This window comes from Mauremys mutica, chromosome 3 (assembly GCF_020497125.1).
Source record: "Mauremys mutica isolate MM-2020 ecotype Southern chromosome 3, ASM2049712v1, whole genome shotgun sequence".
NCBI classification, from domain to species: domain Eukaryota; kingdom Metazoa; phylum Chordata; order Testudines; family Geoemydidae; genus Mauremys; species Mauremys mutica.
Window position 1 is genome coordinate 185,395,101 of NC_059074.1, and position 18,039 is coordinate 185,413,139.

General features: G+C 47.9%; 1 protein-coding gene across 6 annotated transcripts in view; it reads right to left on the reverse strand.

The window, feature by feature from the left end:
* Positions 1-18,039, reverse strand: part of CCDC88A (coiled-coil domain containing 88A) — a 368,487-nt gene that overhangs the window by 146,487 nt on the left and 203,961 nt on the right. For all 6 annotated transcript variants that reach the window (XM_045009683.1, XM_045009682.1, XM_045009681.1 and 3 more), the window contains one exon: positions 16,981-17,062. In XM_045009683.1, the coding sequence (XP_044865618.1) occupies positions 16,981-17,062 (82 nt within the window). The remainder of the gene's footprint in view (positions 1-16,980; positions 17,063-18,039) is intronic.

Consider the following 18,039-nt stretch of genomic DNA (forward strand, 5'->3'; position numbering starts at 1 on the left):
GTTTATGTTAACTGAAGGGTTTATACAAATAGTTATGATAAATACAAAGGATTAAGTTAGAAGGATGTTTCTAGTGTGTTGCTGTAAGGATTAGTGAGAGTAAACATCACCACAATGAAATTCACAGATGGTACTGAAGTTTATGAGACTCTGCCATACCCTCAGAAATGTTAGAGTAAGTACAACAGGAGATAAGAATACTTACCAACCGGGGAAAAAAGGAGATACAGCAGACAGCTGCAAAATAGCTGCTTGAGAGCAGCAGTTGAGGGGCAGCAGCTCCTCAAAAGGTATTCTGGGGAAAGTTCCTAGAAAAGTGCAACCACACTCTGGGGAGATTTGGTAAAATCCAGACATTCACAGAGGAAGCAGCGTTTCTGTGGGCTTGGCTACACTTACGGTTTGCAGCGCTGGTAGTTTGCAGCGCTGGTCATCCAGCTGTGTAGGAGCAGCGCTGGTGTGTGGCCACACTCACAGCTACCAGCGCTGGTGTGTGGCCACATTTGCAGCATTTCCAGCGCTGTTGGGAGTGATGCATTATGGGCAGCTATCCCAGCATTCAAGTGGCCGCAACGTGCTTTTCAAAAGAGGGGGGTGGAGTGGGGTCTAGTGTGACAGGGAGCGGGGGGAGAGAGAGAGTGGATTTTTGGAGCCAACACTGTGTGTTAGCTTCCTGACTTGAAAAATCAGAACATTTTTCCGACCCCTTAGTCTTAACTCTTAATTGCAAACAGCCTGCAGGCAACAGGACTCCCCACTGTTTCCCTGCCTGCCTCTATTTGATTGTTTACAGCCAGGTACAGATGATCACAGCAAACAGGAGCTTTGTTTGTTTTTTAGATAGCAGCAGCGGCAACGGAGGAGCTCCACAGAGCTCGTTCACAACAGGGAGGAGGATCTCATTTGATTGTTCACAGATTGATCACAGCAAACAGGAGCTGATAAACAGCTCCGGTAGAAACGGAGCTCCGGAGGTTCACAACAAAACAAAGAGAGGCTGCATAACAAAACAAAGGGAGTAATTTAGTTAAAAGCATTCTGGGATATCTCCTTATTCCCTGGAGGCCAATAAAAGCGCTGGTGTGTGTCCACACTTGATGAGCAGCGCTGGATCACCAGCGCTGCAATCGCTACACCCCAACCCGGCCAGGTGTACAGCCAGCGCTGCAGCCAGGGAGTTGCAGCGCTGGATGTGCCTTGCAGGTGTGGACGGTTACTAATTGCAGCGCTGGAAAGCCTCTACCAGCGCTGCAACTTGCAAGTGTAGCCAAGCCCTGTGTCACAGCCTATGGACCTGACCTAAAGCCCACTGTAGGCAAAGGAAAGACTCCCACAGACAAGTGGGACTAAATGGTAGAATAAATGGCCACATTGGTGCCATTCACTAAAAATTAGAGAGTTGGAAAAAATTGGGAAAATTTTAAGTGTAATTAAAACAATATTTGTGGTGGTGGCAGCACACACTTGTTTCTTCACAGCAGGGAAAGATTACAGGTGGTCTATTCTGCAGTACTATTCTTGCAGCCTGAAACTTCCAAAGCTGGGATGTCTGTGAGGATAATTATCCCCTGAATGTGCCTGAGGCAGCAGCCCCTCCCCCACCTGAGCAGCCTCTTATCTACTGGTGTCACAAAGGGCTTGCCTTACAAGCAAAAGGCCTTTTAACATGTTGACATGTGAAGGTGAGGAGGGGCAGATCATGCTGAAATCTACAGCAAGCATCTTCCTGCCTAAGCACAGAGCTTGAGAGCTTCCTGCCTCCCACCATTACCTGAGCATGTTTGTTTCAGGAATGAAAAAGTGCTGCAGAAGCTCCCAGCCCTGCCAGATACACCTCTGAATTCTTATTTGCTGAGCAATGAGTAGGCCAGTGAGGGAAGGGGGGGAGAGGAGTGAGCAATGTCACTCCCAGCCAGTGGTAGAAACCTTGGGGGGGGCATGGAGGAGCCCTCTCCGCCTCCCCTAAATGCCCCCCCTGGACTTAAGGAGGCCCACAAAAAGCAATTAGCAGGGAAGTGGGGCCAGTGTTCCAACTACCCAGTGTAGACAACTGGGTGTGGTCAGGTTCTGCCACCCCCTGAGGGAGGAACCAAGGACTCTTGTTACAACCCTGACAATGCCTAGCAATACTAGTATTGAATTAGTATTTTAAAAAATGGAGTCACTGAGGAATGAGAACAGTACAATACAATTGCCTTCAGAAGAAAAAATAATTTCTTGTCACTTTTATAGTAACATATAGTAAAGACAACACAGAACATTTATTTACCTTACTAGAACTGTCATTTTTCGAGATGCGTCGTCCACAAGTATTCCACTTCTCATGCTCATGTGTGCCACGCACACAAGATTGGAAGCTTTTGAATAGCAGCATCTGTTGGGGCTGCGTCTGTGCCCTGCATGCTCTCCAGTGACCAATAGCTTAGAGAGCACAAAGGGTGGAGCGGCTGCAACCACTCTCTTGTTCCGTCACCAAAACAGAATGCAGATTGCCAAATACCCCACAGTAGCAGGGAAGAAGGGTAGGTTGTGGAATACATGTGTATAACAGATGTCAAAGAATCACTAGTTACTGGAAAGTAAACTGTTCTTTCTTCTTTGAGTGATTGTCCACGGGTATTATGGTAACCCATGAGCCGTAAATAAAGATCTGGAGATGGCTACTTGGAATCTACTGAAACAATGACTGCAGGACAGCTCTGCCAAAACAGGAGTCAGGATCAGGATATGGGTGGTCTGACCTAGTGGTTAGGGTAACCCCCAAATTTGTCATTTCTGCATGTAACCCAGAACTTGACAGTACTCAGTCAGCCATCTTGTGTGTCCAGCCACTGCTAGCTAAACAACAAACAACACATAGCTAGGAACAACTGTAGATCCTGAGAGGCAAGGCCAGATAGCTGCATGTTTGCCGTTTGTCTAATCAAAATGGGAGGGAGTTAATGTACCATGAAAATGGAAGGAATGTTTGGATAGTCAACCTTGGTTAGGAGCCTCTGACATGTAAGTTTTATTGTTGTTATGACTAGAAATGCTTTAATAATAAGAGATAATGAGTAGTTTGCTGAAACTAGAACTGGTGACCCACCAGGGGTTACTTATGGTGACTCACTAGGAGTCACTATGAGTTATGTGCTTTGTTTAAGTTAGCTATAAAAGATTAGGTGAAAGAATATACTTTGGAGCAGTTCGAGGAAGCTTTTCTTTGGGCAAGAATCTGGTACCTAAACTCCCCAGCAACTGGGCGGAAGGAGGATCCTTCGAAAGCTGGTTGCTGATTCCTCACAACCACTTTGGATATATAAACTTTTTGGAATGCTCTAACCCTACTGCTACTGCTACTGCGTGTGTGTGTGTGTGCGCGCGCGCAAAGTAAAGTTACTACAAGGAGTCCGGTGGCATGGGCTGTTAAATCATGGTGGCATGGACTGTTAAAGACTAACATTTATTTGGGCATAAGCTTTCGTGAGTACAAAACCTCACTGCTTTGGGTTCTGAAAACCCTGGGTAAGAGTTAGAGTCAAGGCCCAGGCTAGTATTAGAGCCAGGGCCCTGCCTAGTGGTTAGAACCAGGCACAGGAGCCGGGAGCCAGAAGTCAAACCCTGAGTAAGGAACCAAGCCCAGAGTCAGAGCTAGAGCCAGGTGGTCAGTGTCAGAGTCAGAAGCTGGAGCAAAGAAGCAGGGTTGGGATGGACTGAAGCAGGACAGGAACAAGACTGGAACATGGCAGGGAGAGGAGCAACTGCAACTATGGGCATAAGCATTAAGCAGTCAGCGACCTGCTGCTGAACATAAATGCAGACCTGTTGGCTTCTACCAGGCAGTTAGGCAGGCCACCCAATCAGGTGATTCTGCTGCAGCCCAACTGGGCTTATTAGCCTGCCTGAAGACTGAACTGGCTAAGTCCCAGGCTCAGCTGAGGGATCTCAACTCATGTTTCCTGAAACAGGTGTATGAACTGGAGCCTTCTACCAAGCAGCAGTGTCGAGAGTAAGTGTGAACTAAACTCCAGGCAGCTGCTTTGCAAATCTCTGAGATCACCTTGCTTGAGCTCTGGTGGAATGGGTCCTAACTTGCCCAGATGAGTCTAAGTGGACCACTGTGTTGCATGTCTTAATAGAGTCAGAGACTTATTTTGACAGTCTTTGAGTGAAGACTGGTTGACCGTTCATTCTGCCAGCAAATACTAGGATCAATCTAGGAGAATTCCTGAATAGCTTTGTCTTCTCCCGATAGTAAGAAAGAAACCTGACAATGTCCAAAGTGAAGTTTAGCTTTTCCCTGCATGGTATAAGGCTTGGGAAAGAAGATGGGTAGGTTGATCATCTGATTAATATGAAGGTCAGAACCACTTTAGGTAAGAACTTCAGTGAGGCCTTAAAATCACTTTATTTTTGTCTAATACTGCATAAGGTGGCCCCACCATGAGGGCTTGACTCTCTCCTATCCTTCTGGCTGAGCTTATGGTGACTAAGAAGCTGGTAGGAGGTTGGAGTCTCTCTGACTGGAGGGTAGACATGAATGAGTCTTTTGAGAAATCCAATCACTATCAGAAGAGAAAAAAGGGTATAGCCTTCCACCAGGAAGATATAGCCACCAGGTGCACTCTTGCAGAATTGAAGGAGAGGCCTGAATGCTTTAAGGCGAGCCCTTATGGAACATATTTTTGGTATGTTAATACAATATTACAAATTAGACAGGTCTAAGGCCAGTAGTCTGGATAGGTATTTAATATCTACAGAGTCAAAAAACAACCTCCTATGAATGCTGTGAGTCATCTGAGGAGTGACTCACTCCTCTCTTTTCTTAGAAAAGTCCTCTGAACTTTTTCCAGCATGATTTTTTTTTTAATTAGAGGAGGAAAAGGATAAGAAGTGATAATGTGTTATTTGATGTTTTAGAATGGGTTTTTATGCTTAATCTATGAATGGAAGAAGAGTTTGGTCTGTGAAGGCCTTACTGAGTTTTCACTCCAGTCTGGTCGATAAGACATTTATGATCCTGCTATTACTTTGGCTCTATCTTTGTCACAAGGAGCACAAAATAAAGTCACAATAGAATGAAACACGTAGAAAAAGAAAAAAGAGTGCAGTGCCCTTATTTCATTAGCCAGTAACATTTTAGGGGAAAGCATTTTGTGAGAAGAATGGTTCATACCTGGAGACAAATGGCTATTTACCTGAGGCTGAAAGGAAACTGGAGTAGCTAAGTACAGAGCGAGACTGGTAAGGGTGCAGAAAAAAAAAGCCAGGGTTGTACAATACTACTAGACAATCTGCTTATTATAGAGAGCATGAAGGGACAACCTAGCTGTCCTGACCATTGTTGCCTTGGCAAAAAGCCTTATTTAAAAGAGAAAACAATTCAAGGATGCAGACAGATCACTGGAAGAGCCTAATAATTCAAAAGTCAAGGTACTTACTTTAGCGTTTTGTTTCCTAAAGCAGATTTCTCATGAGAACTGTTGTGTTTCCCCATCCTGAACAGAGCTCAGGGTGAGCGAGCTTGGGAAACGCAATAGTTCCTTTCATATTGTTTATTGAATAAGTAGGTGCCAACAAACTGGGCAACATAAACCCACAAATAGAAGGCTTTCAGAAGCACTTCCTTTTCCCCCCTCATGATTTATGCAGTGTTACTCATTTTTGGTTACTTCTTGAGACTGAACTAAGCTAGAATTTTCCCAACAAAATCCCAAGAAAGAGTTGCCCCTTACCAGGAAAAAGAAGCAGTTACTTACTGTAACTGTGTTTCTTTGAGATGTGATTTGGACCCCCGGCAAATGGAAAACTATTGGGGTAATGTCCTCCTCAATATAGAACTGCAACAGGTTGATCGCCTCCAGGCAGAGCGCTCTGGAGTGAGTTCCCCCTTGTTTATTCACGTAGTACATCGTGGTAGTATTGTCCATGAGTATGTGAATCACTGAATGTCTGATACAGTCCCAAAAGGCACTGTGGATGGCTCAAACCTCCAACACATTGATACGGAACAAGGGGTCCTGCTCTGACTACAGGCCCTGCACCCACGACGAGTCTAGATGCACCCCCCAACCCAGAAGGGATGTGTCAATAACCACTGACTTGGTGGGAAAGGGCCAAGCGAAGGGGACCCATTGGCACACATTGCGATGGGACTCCCACCAATGCAAGGACACCAGAACTGGCCGAGGAAGCTGAACCAATCTGTCAAGAAAGTACAGGGCAGGGCAATAAACCATCCTGAGCCACATCTGTGAAGAGGACAAAAGCATAAACCACCTGGGTACATGCGGACATGTGGCCCAACAGGTTCAGGCACACACAAACCACTGTGGATGTTTACGATTGTAAGCTGAAGTACAGCTGTCAGATCACCTGGAAGCAATCGGCTGGCAGAAATGCTCTTGACTTAGTGAAGCTAAAATGGCCCCAATTAACTCTATTTGCTGAGTGGGGACAAAAGTCGACTTCACGGTGTTTAGAATGAGCCCCAGATGTTCAAGCAAGTGCATGGTGGTATTGACGTAGGCACAAACTTCCTCTCTGGACCTGCCCTTCAACAACCAGTCATCAAGATAGAGAAAGACATGGCGATCGGGCGAGGTCCCGGATGACTGGAAAAAGGCTAATGTAGTGCCCATCTTTAAAAAAGGGAAGGAGGAGTGTGGTGGAAAATTAAGCTAGCCCTGATGTATCTAGGCTTTTGCTTACTGGGTCTGGGCCTGCCTTGCAGATAGCAGGCCCAAAACCTGAGCTAAGCTAAGTGTTGTGCTCTCTGACAGCGGCGCTCAAAGGTGGAAGGAGGGGGGTGAAAAGCTCCAGAAACAAGAATAATTTGCAATATGTATTGTGGCAAAGTACCTGCTTCTCCTCAGCTGACTCAGTCCCTTTTTGCCTTGGAGAGACAGGCTTGGGCAAAGTAAAATCCTTCCCAGTCACGCAGGGTCTGGCTGATCCTCCTCTCAGTCAGTCTCTTGCTGTTTTTCTCCCCTTCTGGGGACAGAGTGCAGTCTTCCTAGCTGGAAGAGGGCAGAGCCTTGCTGCACCTATTCACTGGCAGCTTCTCTGCTTCTCTCACTCCCCCCGTTTCCCTGCCAGGGAGGGTTTAAAAAGGTCACCAGCAATTGGGGCCAGCTGAACCATATTAGTTCCCTGGTAACCCCTGTTCCAGCTGAACCTAATTTCTCATGGCTGTCTCTCCTCAATGGATAGGGAGAAGCCTTTTAACCCCCCCTGGGACTAATTCCTACCCCTCCCTTTGTAGCCATTTTGCCTGGGTTTGCCACATATCACCCCCCCCCCGCTCAACACTACGGGGTTGGGCTACTTGGGTCGGAAAACAGTGCATCCGCGACAGGCCATCTGCATTGCCATGTTGGGTTCCAGACCTATGTCGTACTTGGAAGTGGAAGGGTTGAAGCGACAGAAACCATCTTGTTACTCTCGCATTTTTGTCCTTGTTTTGGTGCATCCACTGCAAAGGGGCATGGTCCGTGATCAGGGTAAACCTCCGCCCAAGTAGATAGTAGCGGAGGCTTTCTATGGCCCATTTTACTGCCAGGCATTCCTTCTCCACTATGGTGTATTTCCGTTCCCTAGGTAGGAGCTTCCTACTGAGGAAGAGGACAGGGTGTTCGTCATCTCCAACCATTTGTGAAAGCACCGCCCCCAGCCCTACTTCAGAGGCGTCCGTTTGTAAGATAAACTCCTTCCCCCAGTCCGGAGCTACTAGTATGGGGTCTGTGCAAAGGGCCGTCCTCAGATCGGCAAAAGCGGCTTCGGCTGCAGCAGACCATTTTACTATGTCTGGGCCCCGAGCTTTGGTTAGGTCTGTTAATGGGCATGCCCTGGTGGCGAAGTGGGGAATGAACCGTCTATAGTACCCCACTAGTCCCAGGAATGCTCTGACCTGTTTTTTCCGGAGTGGTCGGGGCCACTTCTGTATCGCTTCTAACTTATTGAGTTGGGGCTTCACCACGCCCCTCCCCACTATATACCCAAGGTACTTGGCCTCAGCTAACCCGATTGAACATTTGGAGGGATTTGCAGTCAGTCCTGCCTTCCTCAGAGTGTCCAGGACTGCTTCTACCTTCTCCAGGTGTGTCTCCCAGTCGGGGCTATAGATAATGACGTCGTCGAGATAGGCTGCCGCGTACTTTCCATGGGGTCGTAACAGTTTGTCCATTAGCCGTTGGAAGGTAGCGGGAGCCCCATGCAACCCAAAGGGGAGAACAGTGTACTGATATAGTCCTTCTGGAGTTGCAAAGGCCGTCTTCTCCTTGTCGGCCTTGGCCAGGGGGATCTGCCAATAGCCCTTGGTAAGGTCAAGGGTAGACATAAACCGTGCCTTTCCCAATCGGTCAATCAGCTCATCTATCCTGGGTATAGGGTATGCATCGAATTGGGACACCTCGTTCAGCTTGCGGAAGTCATTGCAGAACCTCATACTGCCGTCCGGCTTAGGCACTAAAACCACGGGACTGGACCATTGACTATGAGATTCTTCGATGACTCCTAATGCCAGCATCTTCCTGACCTCTCTCCTAATCTCTTCTCTCTTGGCCTCCGGGATCCGGTATGGCTTGATGTTCACCTTCACTCCGGGCTCTGTGAAGATGTGATGGTGAACCTCAGTCGTCCTGCCTGGTTTTTCCGAGAACACATCCTGGTTGCGTTCGATCAGGTTGATCACTTCTGACCGTTGTTCCGGAGTCAACTCCGAGGATATTCCCACCAGGTCGGGCTGGTTGCTTGTAGGGGATGGTGCCCTCAGCGCAACCACTAGAGCTTCTCTATCCTGCCAAGGTTTCAGCAGATTTATATGGTAGATCTGCTCCAGCTTCCGGCGACCTGGCTGTCGGACCTTATAGTCGACTTCTCCTATAGCTTCTATTACCTCATATGGCTCCTGCCACCTGGCCAGGAGCTTGCTCTCTGCTGTGGGTATGAGCACCATCACCCGATCCCCTACCTGGAACTTCCGGGTCCTTGCTTGACGATTGTAGTACGTCCGTTGTGCCCCTTGGGCCTTCTCCATGTGTTCGCGCACAAGGGGAGCGACTCGGGCTATTCTGTCCTTCATCCCCAGCACATGTTCCACAACATTTCTCCCCAGGTTCGGCTGTTCTTCCCAGTCTTCTTTAGCCAGGTCCAGTATGCTCCTGGGGTGGCGACCATATAACAGCTCGAAGGGGGAGAATCCAGTGGAAGCCTGAGGGACCTCCCGTACAGCAAACAGTACATAAGGCAGCAGAGCGTCCCAGTCTTTCCCGTCACGACTAATCACTTTCCGCAACATGTTTTTCAATGTCCTATTAAAACGTTCAACAAGGCCGTCGGTCTGGGGATGGTAGTCCGATGTTCTAAGGGTCCGTATGTGGAGCATGGTACATAGGTCCTTCATCAGTTTAGACACAAAGGGGGTCCCTTGGTCCGTCAGGATCTCCTTAGGTATTCCTACTCTGGAAAAAATTTTGACTAATTCTTTGGCTATGGTCTTGGACATGGTATTCCGTAGGGGTATGGCCTCGGGGTATCGAGTGGCATAATTTAGCATTACCAAAATGTACTGATGGCCCCGGGCTGACTTCTCTAATGGCCCTACTATGTCCATAGCCATTCGCTCAAATGGAACCTCAATAACTGGCAGAGGTACCAGAGGGGCCCTTAAGTATGGTTGGGGCCCATGTATTTGGCATTCCGGACAGGAGGTACAATATCGCGGGACTGCCGCATAAATGCCAGGCCAAAAAAACCTCGGTAGGATCCGATCAAGGGTCTTATCTACCCCTAGATGGGCCCCAAACAGATGACTGTGGGCCAGATCCATTACCGCCCTCTGATGCTTCCGGGGGACCAAGAGTTGTTCTATAACTTGCTCTTGGACCCGGACTACTCTATATAGTAGATCTTTCTTAATCATGTAATATGGCCCTGGGCCCTTAACTCTCCCCTCCACTGGGACCCCATTTACCTCGACTACTTCCTTATGAATATTGTGGTATATGGGATCATTGGCCTGATCCTGACCAAAATTCCCGCGTGCGGTCCCCATTTGACCAAATTCTGGGGGGTCTACCTCTGTCTCCCCCTCGGGGAGAGCCCCTGGGGAACCAGGCCCGACGATAGGGTTGTTGATGGCCGACCCAGTCCCGCTGTCAGCCGAGCCCCTTCTTTCCCCTGCCAGCGTAGACTTCTGATACTGGGTCAGGATCCTCGTCCCCCCTCCTTTTATCCGCCCTCCGTTCCCTCCGAGTCTTCCTGGGCTTCCCCGGCGGGGAGAACAAATTGTGGCTAAACTCATGGAAGGCTGGGGAAGGGTCATCTATCTGGACCATACCTTGGGTCCCAGGGTCATTATTTTCTTCTATCTCATCCCCGGGGAGTAGGCCATCAAACCCCAGGAAATCTCGTCCGATAAGGACAGGGTAAGGGAGTTTCGGAACTACTCCCACTGTCAACTTAGTGGGGTTTCCGAGAACTTCTATGCTTACGGGGATGGCTGGATAATAGTTGACATCCCCATGCACACAGGATATTCCCGAGCGTTTGGCCCGGGATAGTTGGTCCTGCCTGACCAGCTTCCCCGAGACTAATGTGATTGCACTTCCCGAGTCAATTAATGCTGTGGTCGCTATACTGTTCATCTTAACGGGCCTAGTGTATCTATGCGGGACCATTGCAACCCCAACCAGACTTATTAGATCACATAGTCCCCCTATATCTCCCAGTTCACATTGCATAGGCTCTCCTAGATTTGGGCATTGGGCAGCAATATGCCCCAATTCGCCACAGGCATAGCATCGGTACCCCGCTTGGGGCAGCCCCCTATTTTTTGGGCTGCTGGGATTTATCCCCCGAGTCTTTCTCCCTCAGTCCTCCAGCTTCTCCGGGACTGCCGGCTGCTCTCCCGCCTCCTTCTTCCCCTCCACTGTCCAGCCTGGCGCTAGGGCAAACCGGGGCCTCGGCGCAGAGACTGGTCTCCGATTCTGGCGCCTCCCTTCCTCGGTGGTCCAAGAAAGTTCTTGGGCTGCTAAGTGTCTCTCTACGAGAGCAACTAGTTCATCACAAGAGGAGGGATCATTTTGGCAGACCCACCCTCGTATGTCTGGCGGCAACCCCCTCATGTACCTGTCCAATACCAGGATTTCCACTACCTTCTCCGGCCCATGGGTCTCGGGGCGGAGCCACTTCCGGGCGAGGTGTATCAAATCAAATAGCTGGGACCTTGGTGCTTTGTCATCCCGGTATTTCCACTCTTGGAAGCGCTGGGCCCTTATTGCCGGCGTCACGCTTGTCCTCGCCAGGATTTCCGCCTTCAACTGGGGGTAATCCATAGCTGCTTCTGTGGTCAAGTCAAAGTAGGCCTTCTGGGCCTCCCCACACAGGAATGGGGCCAGGAGGCCTGCCCACTGGTCTTGGGGCCAGGCCTCCCGCAGTGCCGTCCTCTCGAATGCGAGGAGATATGCCTCTATATCGTCATCTGTAGTCATCTTCTGTAAATAGTTGCTTGCCCGTAGCAGTCGGGTCCCATGGGCACCGTGGGTCAGCGTGGCCAGGGCTTTCAGCTGGTTCACTACTTCATTCAAGGTGGCTCGATCTTGGGCCGCCTGGTTTATCAGCAGCTGGTCTGTCTCCTGTTGGACACGTACTGACTCTTGCTGGGCCGCCACCTGTACTCTGGTAGCCTCTTGCTGGGCCGCAGTGGCCTGTAACAACGCCTTCACTACGTCCTCCATTTTTTTTTTGTGTGTGATTTACCTTGCCCTGAGATGGCTTGCCACAGAGCCACACTCACTAGCTTATCCCACTCCTGACACCACGTGTGGCAAAGTACCTGCTTCTCCTCAGCTGACTCAGTCCCTTTTTGCCTTGGAGACACAGGCTTGGGCAAAGTAAAATCTTTCCCAGTCACGCAGGGTCTGGCTGATCCTCCTCTCAGTCAGTCTCTTGCTGTTTTTCTCCCCTTCTGGGGACAGAGTGCAGTCTTCCTAGCTGGAAGAGGGCAGAGCCTTGCTGCACCTATTCACTGGCAGCTTCTCTGCTTCTCTCACTCCCCCCGTTTCCCTGCCAGGGAGGGTTTAAAAAGGTCACCAGCAATTGGGGCCAGCTGAACCAAATTAGTTCCCTGGTAACCCCTGTTCCAGCTGAACCTAATTTCTCATGGCTGTCTCTCCTCAATGGATAGGGAGAAGCCTTTTAACCCGCCCTGGGACTAATTCCTACCCCTCCCTTTGTAGCCATTTTGCCTGGGCTTGCCACAGTATCTACTGCTTATGAAATATAATAACCGCTTGTGTGAAGCAACTGTCTGAAATGAATTTTTAGATGTCCTCCCGTATTCCAATTGTGTAATTGTGCCCTGTAAAGGACAATTGTGTAAGAAACACCCTATAAAAGGCAAGGGTATAACCATGGTGGAAAGTACCGAAAAAGACCATAACTCAAATTGCATCCATACGGGGTGAAGGTTGCGAAAGAATGCTGGAAAGTACCAAGAGACCCTAATTCTCTAATTCCTAATAAGGTCACAATTACTTAAGTATGTGCAACTTAATTCCTAATATGGATAATCATTACTTAACTGTGTGTAATTTGTTTGTGGTTTTAAGCTTTATAAGCTCCTGTATGCTTTGCTTCGGGGGAGCAGTTCCAATAGCTGCTGCCCCCAACGCGCTGATGTGTTATCAATAAACAGGCCTCAGGCTGAGTCTCTGAACTAAAAATGATATGTGGGTGAATTTTTCCACAACAGAAGGATCCGGAGAACTACAGGCCAATCAGCCTCACCTCAGTCCCTGGAAAAATCATGGAGCAGGTCCTCAAGGAATCAATTTTGAAGCACATAGAGAAGAGGAAAGTGATCAGGAACAGTCAACATGGATTCACCTAGGGCAAGTCATGCCTGACTAACCTAATTGCCTTCTATGATGAGATAACTGGCTCTGTGGATGAGGGGAAAGCAGTGGACATGTTATTCCTTGACTTCAGATACGGTCTCCCACAGTATTCTTCCCAGTAAGTTAAAGAAATATGGGCTGGATGAATGGACTATAAGTGGATAGAAAGCTGGCTATATCATCGGGCTCAGTGGGTAGTGATCAATGGCTCCATATCTAGTTGGCAGCTGGTATCAAGCAGAGTGCCCCAAGGGTTGGTCCTGGAGCTGGTATTGTTCAACATCTTCATTAATGGTCTGGAGGATGGTGTGGATTACACCCTCAGTAAGTTTGCAGATGACACTAAACTGAGAGGAGTGGTAGATACGTTGGAGGGTAGGGAAAGGATACAGAGGGACCTAGACAAATTAGAGGATTGGGCCAAAAGAAATCTGATGAGGTTCAACAAGGACAAGTGCAGAGTCCTGCACTTAGGAAGGAAGAATCCCATGCACTGCTACTGACTAGGGTCCGAGTCGCTAGGCAGCAGTTCTGCAAAAAAGGACCTAGGGGTTTTGGTGGACAAGAAGCTGGATATGAGTCAACAGTGTGCCCTTGTTGCCAAGAAGACTAATGGCATTTTGGGTTGTATAAATACGGGCATTTCCAGCAGATCGACGGACATGATCATTCCCCTCTATTTGGCATTGGTGAGGCCTCATCTGGAGTACTGTGTCCAGTTTTGGGCCCCACACTACAAGAAGGATGTGGATAAATTGGAGAGAGTCCAGCGGAGGGCAACAAAAATGATTAGGGGGCTGGAGCACATGACTTATGAGGAGAGGCTGAGGGAACTGGGATTATTTAGTCTGCAGAAGAGAAGAATGAGGGGGGATTTGATAGCTGCTTTCAACTACCTGAAAGGGGGTTCCAAAGAGGATGGATCTAGACTGTTCTCAGTGGTAGAAGATGATAGAACAAGGAGTAATAGTCTCAAGTTGCAGTGGGGGAGGTTTAGATTGGATATTAAGGAAAAAAATTTCACTAGGAGGGTGGTGAAGCACTGGAATGTGTTTAATCTGTTTTGTCCAAGAATAGGGTTCAGCCATCAAAACGGCAAGTCCTCAATTGTTTGCTGAACATCCAGCGCAATCCCTGAGTTCTAGAGCCAAGAAACCCTTCTCATAGAAATAGCTTAGACCATCCCCCTGGCCAAAGTGACCGCCATATTGAGGTAAGATTGTTTGGCCATCTTTGCCACTAAGGAGCCCTCAGCAACAAACTCCTGAAATTCATCCTGGGAGGTCTCAGGCAACTGCTCCTCAAACTTAGCCATAACTAATCAATTAAGAAAGTCATATTTGAACAGCAAGGCTTGCTGATTTGTAACCCTCAGCTGAAGAGATTACTGGGTGTAGATCTCATAGAATCATAGAATCTCAGGGTTGGAAGGGACCTCAGGAGGTCATCTAGTCCAACCCCCTGCTCAAAGCAGGACCAAACCCAACTAAATCATCCCAGCCAGGGCTTTGTCAAGCCTGACCTTAAAAACCTCTAAGGAAGGAGATTCCACTACCTCCCTAGGTAACCCATTCCAGTGCTTCACCACCCTACTAGTGAAAAAGTTTTTCCTAATGTCCAACCTAAACCTCCCCCTCTGCAACTTGAGGCCATTACTCCTTGTTCTGTCATCTTCTACCACTGAGAACAGTCTAGATCCATCCTCTTTGGAACCCCCTTTCAGGTAGTTGAAAGCAGCTATCAAATCCCCCCTCATTCTTCTCTTCTGCAGACTAAACAATCCCAGTTCCCTCAGCCTCTCCTCATAAGTCATGTGCTCCAGCCCCCTAATCATTTTTGTTGCCCTCCGCTGGACTCTCTCCAATTTATCCACATCCTTTTTGTAGTGTGGGGCCCAAAACTGGACACAGTACTCCAAATGAGACCTCACCAGTGCTGAGTAGAGGGGAATGATCACATCCCTCGATCTGCTGGAAATGCCCCTATTTATACAACCCAAAATGCCATTAGCCTTCTTGGCAACAAGGGCACACTGTTGACTCATATTCAGCTTTTCGTCCACCGTAACCCCTAGGTCCTTTTCTGCAGAACTGCTGCCCAGCCATTCGGTCCCTAGTCTGTAACAGTGCATGGGATTCTTCCGTCCTAAGTGCAGGACTCTGCACTTGTCCTTGTTGAACCTAATCATATTTCTTTTGGCCCAATCCTCTAATTTGTCTAGGTCCCCCTATCCCTACCCTCCAGCGTATCAACCACTCCTCCCAGTTTAGTGTCATCTGCAAACTTGCTAAGGGTGCAGTCCACACCATCCTCCAGATCGTTAATGAAGATATTGAATAAAACCGGCCCCAGCACCGACCCTTGGGGCACTCCACTTGATACCGGCTGCCAACTAGACATGGAACCATTGATCACTACCCCTTGAACCCGACCATCTAGCCAGTTTTCTATCCACCTTACCGTCCATTCATCCAGCCCATACTTCTTTAACTTGCTGGCAAGAATACTGTGGGAGACTGTATCAAAAGCTTTGCTAAAGTCCAGAAATAGCACATCCACTGCTTTCCCCTCATCCACAGAGTCGGTTATCTCCTCATAGAAGGCAATTAGGTTAGTCAGGCATGACTTGCCCTTGGTGAATCCATGCTGACTGTTCCTGATCACTTTCCCCTCCTTTAAGTGGTTCAGGATTGATTCCTTGAGGACCTGTTCCATGATTTTTCCAGGGACTGAGGTGAGACTGACTGGCCTGTAGTTCTGCCCTACCTACCCCTTATCAAGGGAGGATCAGAAGTCCCCACACCATCCTGCATGCCAGAGTTGGTACTGAGCTGGTCTGCGCTCTTAGGGGAGGCAGAAGAGTCACTTCAGGACCCGAAACATCCCCAGTTGCTTTTATGCAACCTCCTTCTTGGTACTGACAACAGAGAATTACTTCTGTGCCTCTCTGGAGGTGACCCAGCCCCAGAACTGAGGGAAGCCGCTTTCTCTCCAAGCCCAAGGGTGATATGCAGCCTGGGGAAGGACTCGGAATCTGAGGAAGGCCTCTGTACCAGGTCAGGAATCATGGGTTGCTCAAGCAGGTGCTGCTTCAGGCAAAGGTCCCGCGCCACCTGAGTCCTCTTCTTGAACAAATGACAGATCAAGCAGCATTCCTTCAAGTGGGCTTCACCAAGTCAAAGCAGGCACTGCATGTGGGGGTCAGTGTTGGGCATCGCCACACACAAAGGGCAGTGCTTGAACCTTGCTGAGGGCATCACCGGGCCGGGGGGTACTACCACTAAAAATAACACTGTACTAACTCTAAACTAACTAACTACTAATGATCAACTATATTCACAACAAGTAGGCTAGAAAATATAAGTTCACGAGGTTGTGGAGCAATAACCACACAGAGCTCCAACTCCAGCTGATGGGCTGTAAGAAGGAATTGAGGGGCGGTCAGGGAAGCACCGCCTTATACAGCCAGGGAGGGGAAACAGCCATGAGGCATGAACATTGTCCCTCTGTGGGTACTAGGCAAAGTCTCTGGCTCCAGCACATGAGGCGTGCACACACCTACTTGGAATACATGTCTGCATTTACTCAAAGAAGAATCTCTCTTTGTACATTTCTTCATCTCTCTACTGATCACAGTAGGAGGACCAAAGCTCTTCCACTTACGATGACATCTATGAATCACCTGAAATATGGTTTTATATATAGGCATACTGAAGAACAATTGAAAAATGCCTTTTCACCCATTGTCTATCAACAGGCATACAAAATAGAGAATTAAAAACGAAGGTTACTGGAGCTTTTCAAGATACGCTCTGTACGTTCATATTTGTGGGGTATTCATAGATAGATGTGAGACTTTTTGCACAGGCCACTCATAGAAGACCCATTAATATAAAATAAGTGATCATTTTTGCAATTAAGACAAATTGGATAAAATCAATTAATTAATAAGTTATAAAAGTTCACATATACAGGTGCGATATTAATGCAACAAAACAAAAACACTGTGTAACCTAAAAAATGAAAATAATACTGTAATTGAGATGGTCAAATTCTTAAGTTAAGTTGACTTTGTAAAATAGATGTCCAAGATACACACCTCCTGCTGCAGTCTCTTTAGTTCAGCTTCCATCTGTTCAAGTTCTTGTTTACAATCTAGCAGCTGCTCAGTTTTTTCCTCCCTTGAAAAAAAAACAAAAAATGTAATTAAAATAATATAGTACTATACCATTACCAGTGAATCATTGTCTTATTTGCCAATATTTAAATTACTAACAATAGCTGGGCAACAATAACTACTTCTTGATATTACTCAAACTTTTCTTTATTTAATCCATAATTTCATGGGAGTGTGAGCTGTGCATTGCAAATCAAAAGCTACAGCAAATTAATGTATGTTATAGAGAACACAATTTTTGAGGAATAAAGTGTTACTAACTTTTTTCATAATGGCTGTTCTTCGAGATGTGTTGCATATGTCCATTCCACTTCAGGTGTATGCGTACCCAGTGCACTGTTGGAGATTTTTCCATCAGTGGCACCCGTCAGGGCACTACATGTGCCCACTGCTGCCTCGGACTGCTGTGCGATGGTATAAAGGGGAGAAATGCCCTCAATCCTCCACAGTTCTTTCTTACCACCAGGAAAAGGAGGGTGGATCTTGGAATGGAGATATGGAACACCTCCAAAAGAAAAAACTATTACTAACCTTCCATAACTGTTGTTCTTCAAAATGTGTTGCTAATGTCCATTCCATGTTAGGTGTGTGCGTGCCATGTGCACCGTTGCTGCAGATTATTCCCTTAGTGGTACCCATAGGGGCCGGTCCTAGTGCCCCTGGAACCCTGCACTTATGCACCAGTATAAGGGGCGCCGCTGGCCCCGCACCCTCTCAGTTCCTTCTTGCTGGTAACTCTGACAGAGGGGAAGGAGGGCGGGTCATGGAATGGACATAAGCAACACATTTTGAAGAACAACAGTTACAGAACATTAGTAACCGTTTTTTCTTCTTCAAGTGCTTGCTCATATTGATTCCATGCTAGGTGACTTCCAAGCAGTATCCCTGGTGGTGGACTCAGTGTTCATGGACCTGTCGACTGGAACACTGCTCTCTCAAAGGTGGCATCGTCATGGGCCTGCTGGGTGATGGCATAATGGG